This window comes from Haliaeetus albicilla, chromosome 1, assembly GCF_947461875.1.
Source record: "Haliaeetus albicilla chromosome 1, bHalAlb1.1, whole genome shotgun sequence".
NCBI lineage: Eukaryota > Metazoa > Chordata > Aves > Accipitriformes > Accipitridae > Haliaeetus > Haliaeetus albicilla.
The window spans coordinates 54,448,363-54,459,064 of NC_091483.1; the positions used below are offsets into that span (position 1 = coordinate 54,448,363).

Sequence of the window (10,702 nt, forward strand, 5' to 3'; positions counted from 1 at the left end):
GGCAGTCAATAGCACCTCACCTGCATTTTTGCCTTCTAGAAATGCTTTTCCGTGGTTTGATCCTAAATACGTATAGTACATGTTTCAAAGGATGTAAATTCCAGCACGAGCAAGGAAGTGCCTGCAGTTGTATAGGAACAAAAAGTACTTAGAAATGGGAAAAGGAAAAAGAAGCAGGGAATACAACACAGCTCTAGAGTGCAGGCTAGGTGTTCAAGAGCAGACTTCAGAGTCTTTTCTAAAAACATGCATTTGCCTACATTTCATACATCCTGGTTGATGTGTCTATGTAAAAATGTCTTTCCAGGATCTGCAGTTCTAGTCCATACTAGAAGCAAATTTGCAGCCACTTTCAGAGCCTGGCTTTTTTACTTCAAGCTATTGAGGCTTGAGTTTTGACATCTTTGGGTTGTTGGCTAAGCTGTTGTTCTGCATAGGTAAAGACATGGACTTTTCTCTCTGTAGTCAAGATTAGTTTGTGTTGGAATCAAATCGGCGTTTTAGTGTAGTATATTTTTCAAAGAGAAAGCAGAGTACATAGATTTGAGTGAACCTAAGTAAATCTAAAGGTAATCAGATCTCAAACTGTTTTGCATCAGCTTCTTAAGATAATTAATTAGCTAACTTCAAAGGCTCTTTCTGTATAGCGGATAAACAGATGTAGTTTGGACTTGGGAGCACAAGCCTCCCTGAGCCAAATCAGTTGTGACCATCAAAAAAGCACTTAAAATCAGTAAATGTTGATGCTGAGGTTCCTTTTCTTAAAAGGTTTTAGGAATTATCTGGCCTTTGAGGGTAGGAGAGCACATATGTGAAAGAGATCAGCCCTGTGGACAGAGCTGTGACAACAGGCAGCATGTGAAGTTGTTTACTTCTCTTTGCAGTGCATCCACAGGGACCTGGCTGCTCGTAATATCCTCTTGTCAGACAATAACGTGGTCAAAATCTGTGATTTTGGCTTGGCTCGAGACATCTACAAAGACCCAGATTACGTCAGAAAAGGAGATGTAAGTTTCAGATTCTCAATTTGAGAGAGAATTAATATGAAGTCAGGACTCTTTTTTTTTTTTTCACCTTAAATGGGTTTGTGGGAACTCAATGTTTTGCTAAACTGTGATACCTTTTTGTTTATGGAAATACTTTCAGGCCAGACTACCCCTAAAATGGATGGCACCAGAAACCATTTTTGATAGAGTATATACCATTCAGAGTGATGTATGGTCCTTTGGAGTTCTGCTATGGGAAATATTTTCATTAGGTGAGTTACTTTAATTTTACTGAGCCGTCTTAAATTTTAAACAACAGAGTCTGAAGAAAACAGTCAAAGTATTCTTGGATCCTCTTTACCTTTTTTTTTTTTTTTTACTTCTTGAAAATTTCCTGTTTATTTTCTCCACTAAAATAAAATACTCAAATTTCCTTAAAAATGCAAATGTAGGAACATGGACTTGAAACGCTTCTTCATACAATTTCAGTATGTGATGATGCACCTCATTTACTCAATCAGTTGCTGTTTCCATCATAAATATAAATTGTTTGTACATCCGAATATACTGAATTACCTTATTAACTCAGGCCATAGCGAATTATTTGTTTGAAAATTAATCCTAGAATTTAAGAGTCTAATGCATTAAAATTACCGTTGCTCTCATTTTAGGCGCATCGCCATACCCTGGAGTGAAAATTGATGAGGAATTTTGCAGAAGACTGAAAGAAGGAACAAGAATGAGAGCACCAGACTATACAACACCAGAAATGTGAGAAAATGTTCTTCCAGCTGCCCACATTTACCCCACAATAATAGCAGGTGCTGAAGGAAGCAATAGGTGCTGTTTTCTTTATGCTGATATTTTAATGGACTTTGTCCTTCTAGGTACCAAACAATGCTGGATTGCTGGCACGGAGATCCTAAGCAGAGACCGACTTTTTCAGAGCTGGTGGAGCACCTGGGGAATTTACTGCAAGCCAATGTCCGTCAGGTACGTGAAATGTGTTGTTTGGTTCCTAAAACCACCAGCTGAACCCCTCCTGTCCTGCCAGCCACCACGAAATCCTGTAGTTGGGTACTGTCCACTGGAGCCATTGGGGAGCCTGGGCTTCTTCCACTGCTCACGTTACTGACCAGCAGTTGGAGCAACTTGCAGAGAAGAATGACTTTTGGGGGGGAAGATTGCAGAGGTCTGTTGTGGTAACCAAAAGCGCCTTGCCCTGCCAGCGAGGCATGACACCACCGCTGTGGTTACTTAGCTGTCTTGGCATAGGCTCAATTCCCTGCTCTGCTGATGATTTCTCTGCATACTGCAGAGGCATTTCGGCAGGTAGCTCCTGTTGATCTTACTGTGCCAAAGATGGATATCTTAGCATATGTGAGGATGTGGGCTGCAATGCTTTTAATGACTCTTCTGGAAAACGAGGATACAGGCATTTCGCTGCCTGTCAGCAGCTTCATGCAGATAAGTGTATTAGGACTTGTCCTGTGTGCAGACATTGTGGTAAGAGAGCCCACTGCGTCCAGGTGGGGTACATGGGCCTCCCTCCCACGTTCTCCATCTTGTGGCTCCCTCTTCCTGTACTGCGGAAATGGACAAGGCCAGGGCAATAAATATGAGCACATTGGATGAAGGAGGCTGGATTTGGCCACGTGCTCTCCTATTAGACGAGTTCTGCCTTTCTGACCTATTGATAATAATGGGAATTACCTGCCCTTCCAAACTATCGTGTCTTCTGTGCATACAAAACTCAGAAAGGATAGCGTTTCTTCACTTTCCTAAAGAGCAGCTGGAATCTTATGTATCACAGAATCACAGACTGGCTGAGGTCGGAAGGGACTTCTGGAGGTCTTCTGGTCCAACCCCCCCTGCTCAGGCAGGGCCACCTAGAGCCTGTTGCCCAGGAGCATGTCGAGACAGCTTTTGAATATCTCTGAGTATGGAGGCTCCACAACCTCTATGGGTAACTTGTGCCCATGCTCAGTCACCCTCACAGTAAAAAAAAGTGTTTCCTTGTATGTTCAGAACATACTTTGTGTATATTTGCCCATAACCTAATATGGTTGGATTGCTAATGATTTAGACCCTCTTGTCATGAACTGTAGTGTTCTGCAACTATAAAAGACAAACATGATTTACTGTCTGATAACTAATAGCTAATTATGCATTTGTCATATTGCAATCCAAAAGGGATAGATGCCAAAAAATTAGAGAAAAGGTGGAATCTACTAAAGGATTTCTTATGGGACTATAAATAGGTATGCAGTACTGAAGGATGCGTAATCCATTTTTTCTCTTTATACTTTAAAGCAGAAATATTAACATGCGGAATAAATTTTTAAAAGTGCTATCCTTGTTATTCACATCAAATTAGATGCCAAAGTATTGATAGAAAATTTCCTGTTTTGCTATGTCCATTTCCTTCTTTTTTTCATTTACTTCTTATGCTTAATTTAGTCTTTCTGATTAATACACTGTAGTCTAATTGAGTCTTAATTTCAGTTTAAGGTTATTTTTTTCTTCAGGTCCATGTTCTTTGTGTCATTGGGATTCAAACATTACAAAAAACTACATTTTTTATTTCAAAGACATCAATAAAAAGTTCAGTTTATACATTATGTTACAGGATGTCATATAAAAATCTCAATTTTTTAATCTAAAACTACTTGGCAGTGGTTCTTATTAAGTTTCCTTCTTTTAATGTAGCTGCTCCTGCAAAGGTGGTATAGTGTTCATAGTTTAATAAAACAACCAAGGTAGCACTGTTGGACAGATGCATTCTCCATGTACGTGTGTGTAGTTGTTTACGTCTGTGTATCTCTGTAGCCTATTTAATTTTTGTATTTTTTCACTGCATTCTACAGGATGGTAAAGACTACGTTGTCCTTCCTTTGTCAGTATCGCTGAATATGGAAGAGGATTCGGGTCTTTCTCTCCCAACTTCACCTGCTTCCTGTAGGGAGGAAGAGGAAGTCTGTGATCCCAAATTCCATTATGACAACACAGCAGGAATTAGGTATTTTATATAGTGGACATCCTACTGGGGCCTCTGGGCAGGTTTTGTTCAAGCTGTGGGGGCAGGGGAAATGAAAGGAAGAGACTTCAGCTGCCTGGTCCATATTTAACCTCCTCTATAGGGATAAGAAGGAATCTGTAGAGATTTTGTAGGCAAAAAGTAGTTTCTTATCTCTCAAAATGCTAGTGATTTTTGTAAAATTTTTTTTTTGCTACCCTTTCAAGATTTTGTATTCTCTCAGAAAAACCCACAAGAGTATTTGTTATTTAGTTTTAAAGAACAAGAACGAATACAAAGTTTTACTGATTCAAATCAGTTGTGTTCACGCTCTTGTATTGCAGCTCCCTAAGATATTAATGGTGATAGATCTATCATTAATAACCTCTCTGCCATTTCCCCTCCTAGAGTGAAATGTTGGTAAATAGGTCATGAATTGATAGCAAGGGGAATGCGACCTAAATAGTGTTGTCACTGTTTTTTGTCCACTGCTTGCTTCTGGTGGGCTGCTGGGCCATCTACGATGGACCAATAGTGGTAGATGCTGTTGGGTATTGTGGCAGAGGTGACTTCCCCGGGAAGGAGTTTGTACTAATGTACTTAAGCAGGACTTAAGTTGGACCTTGTGAGGACCTCAAGCATGGGGTGTAAGGGAGAAAGGTATTTTCTCATCTAGTGCTGCCTAAGATCAAATTCAGCCACTTAGATGCTGGGACCCCTGTGTTGCTTGCTGTAATCTCAGAAGAAGGAGAAAGATAGAAGGAGATGGATCCAACCATCAGGGCAGAGATGGACTCTATTGGCAGGTTTCACATGGTTTCCACAAAGTGGAGCCCTCTCCCTTGCTGCTTGTATTATATCCACCAAAGACAAAATTCCCAGTGATTTTGGGTACTGCAGGATGACATTTTTGTGTGGTCCTGGGAAAGACCAGGTAGGCACAGTGCATTTCACACTTCAGTTGAACTTATGGTCCTAAAGCTGAACTCTCAACCCCATGTTTTAGTAGTGGGGCAGTCCAAAGTATAAATTTTAAAGACAAAAAAGCATGATTTAAACCTGAAAACATCGCACTTATTTTCCACTTCTACTACTTCCTATATGGCTTTTCCCGGTCCCCACTTCCTATTATGAATGGAAGTAAAATCTGTCAACCTTTTAAAGAGACTTTGAACCTCTTCTCTTGTCTTACAGTGTGACAGGGTTGCTCAGAGAGTGGGGAGCTTAAGACATGCTTAGGGGCTTTATTCTTCTCTTCTGGTAGCTGAAAATTATTTTGTAGGCATGGATCTTGCTGTACACATAGTGGAAAAGATTGATCTGTTTGGTAATGTCTTTTTCAATCTTCACAAAAGTACTAATTATGAGGAGAGGCTGATAAATACAATCTCTAAATCAAAGCTGGAGGATGAAAAGCAAGCACAGGGAAAACACAGAGAATATTAAAGAATATTTAGGTTGCTGAGGTAAATTAAAAGCAGCAGGACCTCCTAACATCTGCTGTATTTGGTTTAGAAAATAGATATGCAATTTCTGAACCTTGAAAGATTGTCATTAAGAGCAGTCAGGTGAGGTAAAGAAGATGTAAGGAAGTGTAAAGATAATGCCTGTTTTTAGAAAGAACAGAAAAGGAGTAGCTCTTAAATCAAGTTAACTTGAATCCTAGGAACAATCCTGGAATAAACAGTCAGATAAATAATGGTGAATGCCTGCAGGAAAATAAAGTAACTAAAAATAGCCAGCATGGATTTGTCAAGAGCAAATCAAATCAAACCAACCTAAGTTTCATTTTTAGGGGGAATAATTGTTCTGGTGGATAGCAGGGAAGATGGATTTTGATTTTCTGTAGGGCATTTTTGGCCCTTTTTTAATGGGACAGTCTATTACAAAATGCAAACACGTGTCAGGAAATACTGTCAGGACGTCAGCTGAGCCCCCACTGCCACCGGGCAGGAGTCAGACTCCACGTGTGGCCTCTCTCTGCCTGCACACTATTTCTGGTCCTGTTTGCACAGTAGCTTGGCTTAACCGGGAGGCTCTCATTCATTGTAGCCCATGTAGGCTGACTTTTGTCTGGGCTGAGCAGAGGCAAGACTCCCATACCTGGGAGGTTGTTCAGCAGATCAAGAGGCTGGGATTCCCCTGGCTGTAGTCCTGGCCGTGCAGTTCTGTGCCTGTGTGGACAATTAAATGCAAGCACACAGGGAGCTTTCAGACTAAGGCGGCAAGTTGTAGAATGAACTTCTCATCATTCAAGGTCAGGTTGTCCAGGAGGGTAAGTGGACTAGATTGTCCATTAGATGTTCTTGGTCCTGGCGGTGTTGGGTGGGAAGTGGATTAGTTACCATTGCAGAGTAACAGGAGCAGAAGACATGGTCAGTGCAGAGATCTTGAAAGCACTGTTTTTGTCAAGTCTAGGAAGAGAAAATGGAGAGGGAACATAGTAACAGTTTTCAGTATATGAAAAGTTGCTCAAAAGAGGATGCTAATTGATTATTCTGTGTCCCCAGCAATAGCACAAATCCTATTTGCAGCAAATACTTGGGTTTAATATTTGAAAAACATTCTAAAGTGTGACTGAGCACCTGAGCAGGCTACACAGGGAACTTGTAAAATCCCCACCAGTTTAAATAAATGTCTGTTGGAGATAGGCAGGACTCAGCATAGCTAGACTCAAAGCTGGGAAACAGGATGAAAGATGCTCTTAATTGTCTCCAGCTTTGTGCTTCAAGCGGATGCAGGTTTCTCTTCTCACTCCATGGCTTTTTCTTCATTAGCTGTTAGGAACACAAATTTGTCCTGTTTAACTGGGACAACATCCATTTTACTCCATATCCACTTAGACAGAAAGCTGAGGGTGGCTGTTTTGTTTGCTGTGTTAGTACCTTCATGAAAGTCAATTTTATTTTTTTGTCCAATATTTTTTATGGATGTCATCCTGACCAGAGGACTTCTTTTGGAGAAGAGCCTTCAAGAGAGACGTAGCACTCCCTGTCCTGATCCCCACGGTTTAAGGGCGGCAGTCTGCTGAGTCTGCTGTTGTTGTCCTAGGTCCAGCCAGGGGTCTCAGAAGTGCAGTCCAAAGGAAGAGACACATATCTGTGCTCCAGGCTCCTCTGTTTATTATACTTCTAAGTGAAGCTTGCAGGAAGTGAAGCCCTCCAGTGTAACTGAGGAAAGGAGCTGTTTTCTCAAAGCCATTTCTTAGAATTTGCTCAGAGATCAAGATTGTCAGGAGCAGAAGGTCAGAAACATGCCACTTTCTAGGCTGTTCCTCCTTTTCAATAAATGGATATTTTGAGGTTTGCATAATATGTTTTGACAAAAGGATTAACTTCTCTGTAGAGAGATAAAAGGATTCTGATATCATTGTGCTGTTTGCAGCCAAGTTGTGGATAGTGGACACAAAACTTTTTTGTTTTGTTTTCTTTTCAGTCAATACCGACAAGGTAGCAAAAGAAAAAGCCGCCCTGTAAGTGTGAAAACGTTTGAAGATGTCCCATTGGTAACCACTGTAAAAGTTGTTCAGGAGGTGAGGTTGTCTGTTGTTTGTATGTCTTTTCCTTCTGTTGATGTCTTTTTTCATGTTTGTTTGTTTTTTAATCCGTTTCCATTTAATGCATTTCTAATACCTTTGCAGGAAAACCAGACAGATAGTGGGATGGTTCTTGCGTCTGAAGAGCTGAAGACATTGGAAGAGAGCGATAAACAAGTAAAAATACCCTTTAGGTAAGGCTCAGGCTGCACACAGGATTGAATATGACCTTTTGCTTGCAGTATGTCAGAAGACTGATTGGTTTGTAAAATTTTTTTAGAAGACAAAATGTTTTCTTACTGTATTTTTAAAAACACAAAGAAAAATTGTGCACTGTGTGCCTGGTTATCTACATTTGGTACCAGGAGAGGAGAGGTAATGCAGCTGTTTGGAAGCATCAGCCAGCACCACAGAAAGGGCTTGTATTTATCAGCTGCAAAAGCATCAACCACCCCTCGAAGGAACTGAGCCGGTACACACAATCGAACATATTTGTGAGGGCCTGTCTGCAATGACAAAAAGCTTTTTTTTTTTTTTTTCTTTTTCTTTCTTTTTTTATAAAGCTGACTCTTGAGTTTTCAGGATGTACCTGGGTGTATTTTCAGAGCATTGTACAGGGGTTTCATTGTGCAGTTCACAGGAAGCACAGTGGTGTTCATGGAGCTGAAACCTCACGTATGCTCTCTGAGAGCTTCTCGGGAATTATTTTTTCCAGGACCACTTCAGTGCAAACAAAGGTATATTGCAGTTGCGATTGCACCACAGCTGAAATGTGTGAAGCCTCTCAAGGTTTTCTCCATTTCATCTGTGGTTGCAATCTAACTGCTTGTATCGTCATAAAATTAAATATCTTTTTCACGTGTTAGTGAGGTTAGGGCATATAAAAAGATCTCTCCTTATAATCAAATGCACGCTTAAAGAGGCTTGAAGCCAGCTTTGTGAAGTGCACCATTTTGCTTTGGTCGCTGCTGTGATGGAAAGCAGCTGCCGGCAGGAGTCGCCCACCTGCCCTGCAGAAGACAGTCTCCACAGCTCGCTCAGTCCTGTTTCTGCTTGTTTTTTGCAGCACGCTGGTGCCCAGCAAGAGTAATGAGTCCGTCATGTCGGAAGCCTCCAACCAGACGAGCGGGTACCAGTCAGGGTACCACTCGGACGACATGGACACCACCGTCTACTCCAGCGAGGAGACTGAACTCTTGTGCGCCCGGGAGGCTTCGCCCCCGCTCTGCCGCGCTCACGGGCTGCCCTACGACGGCACCGTGCCGCTCGCCTCCCCGCCGCTCTAGGGCGAAGCCGGCAGCTCCGGGTCCCCCCGGAATGTGCCTTCCTCGCCTAGGCCGGTGGTGTTCAGGTTTGATGTATAGAAAGACGGCGCCTGTGAGGCTAAGAAAAGACGTTGATTTTTCCTCAAGAGGATGCAGGAGCATCTGGCAGCAAAACCGCCCCATGCCAGGCTGCGAGGCGCCTTCCTTGAGGGGTGCCGGCGGCTGAGGGTGCAAAGCCCCGGCTGCCGTGCGTGGGCTGTGCTGACCCAGTGGCAGAGGCAGTGCGGTGGCCTTTGGGACCCTGGTGACATGCCGAGCGTGTGCCTGACGCAGGCAGCAGCACGACATTCAACTTAAGTGTTTCTAGTTGTACGAAGTAACGGCACAGCCCTGCTCTTTTTTTTTTTTTTTTTTTTTTTTGGTCATTTTCCCACTTGCGGCTGGACTCCAGGAAGGAAAGAGCATGGCGCTGGCTTCTTGTTTCTCAGAGTTATCCCTTGCTTGCACCTCCACAAACAAAAAAAGAAACCTCCAGCTCAAGGCCCTGGCACTCGCTAATGGCCTGAGACTAAACATAGGCTGGGCTAAATATAGGTGGGGGCGATGGTCTCTGTCCTTGGCAGAGAAAAAAAGTTGCTGTGCCAGACCTCATGAGCTGCGTTTGCTTGCAAGACTTGCACGGTGAGGTTGGTTAGTCGGGAGAAGGCAGAGCACCGAGCCAAGTGATGGGACGCAGGTGCCGAGGGCATGCCGCACCTCTGGGGATGGCTCTGCTCCCCGTCCTCCCTGGCACCCTTGACCTATGCCAGGTGCCTACCAGCTGCTGAGCTAGCCTGAAACAGCTGCAGAAAATACCCCCGCTCTGAATCACCACTGGGGTGGCCTCCACAACAGGTAGAAAAGGCATTGTAATCTACCTTGTGGGGCATCCTAAGGGCACCCTGCCTTCTCATCTCATCCCCTCTCCCTCAGACGTAGGTCTGACTCTTTCACTTTGCAAACTCAAAGTCCGTTTGCAGTGGCAGAGATCTCGGTTTATGTAGTCTTGGGAATCCGTGACTGGTTGCATGGCAGCTCCGATCTTCTCTGAGGGGTGAGATTGTGCCTAAATGTTGGACAACTTCTTACCTGTGCTCTTGTAGTCCCAGAGCTCTATTAATAGACACAATGCAGGCTACAAGATTTTAAAATGGAAAGCTATTTCTACTGAGTTCTTTTTTGTATTTTTATAATTATTTTTTTGTTTGTACTTACTATAATGTCAAATGCTGGGAACCATGAATATAAGGCATATACAGTATTTATAGCCTCTTTATGTAGAAATAAATGTAATATATTAAAATATAAATATATATATTATATAATGGATATTGTACTATTCACATTTTGTATCGGTGTTCTGTAGCATTACAAGGGTCACAAAATTTTTAATAGCTAGAATTTTTCACTTTATTAAAAGGGACTGGAAATTTAGAGGTGGGGGCTATGAGTAGATTTGTTTGCTTTTCTTGCATGTATTTTCTTATATCCTTTCTATTGACAGGGAATTTTATCAAATGCAACTTATTTCAAGTGCCATTTAATGAATCTATTTATTTATACCATTGTACAGATCTATGAACATTTCTGTGCGTACCTATAGTAAAGAAACTTCAGTGATTTTTACCAGTTGGCAATAAGTGCCTTTAGAGGAATGGTCAGAGGAATAGACTGCTTGTACAGACTGAATCTCCTCTGAAAAAGTTTATTATGTTCAGTTAGAGAATGGTTGATCTAATTGTATTGTGACTTTTGCCTGGAGAGTAGCAGTTTCCCTTAAAGCCTTATTCATCTTTTCCCACTTGTATTTCTTCCATTTCACTTCTTATAGCTGAAATGTTGTCCCTGCTCTTGTGTAGCA

General features: G+C 42.2%; 1 protein-coding gene across 1 annotated transcript in view; it reads left to right on the forward strand.

Annotated features, from left to right (window-relative positions):
- Positions 1 to 10,170, forward strand: part of KDR (kinase insert domain receptor) — a 32,625-nt gene extending 22,455 nt beyond the window's left edge. The window contains exons 23-30 of the mRNA XM_069790058.1: positions 885 to 1,007; positions 1,147 to 1,258; positions 1,658 to 1,757; positions 1,874 to 1,979; positions 3,854 to 4,005; positions 7,438 to 7,534; positions 7,643 to 7,731; positions 8,604 to 10,170. Coding sequence (XP_069646159.1) covers positions 885 to 1,007; positions 1,147 to 1,258; positions 1,658 to 1,757; positions 1,874 to 1,979; positions 3,854 to 4,005; positions 7,438 to 7,534; positions 7,643 to 7,731; positions 8,604 to 8,823 — 999 coding nt within the window. The 3' untranslated portion in view covers positions 8,824 to 10,170. The remainder of the gene's footprint in view (positions 1 to 884; positions 1,008 to 1,146; positions 1,259 to 1,657; positions 1,758 to 1,873; positions 1,980 to 3,853; positions 4,006 to 7,437; positions 7,535 to 7,642; positions 7,732 to 8,603) is intronic.
- The last annotated feature ends 532 nt before the right edge of the window (positions 10,171 to 10,702 follow it).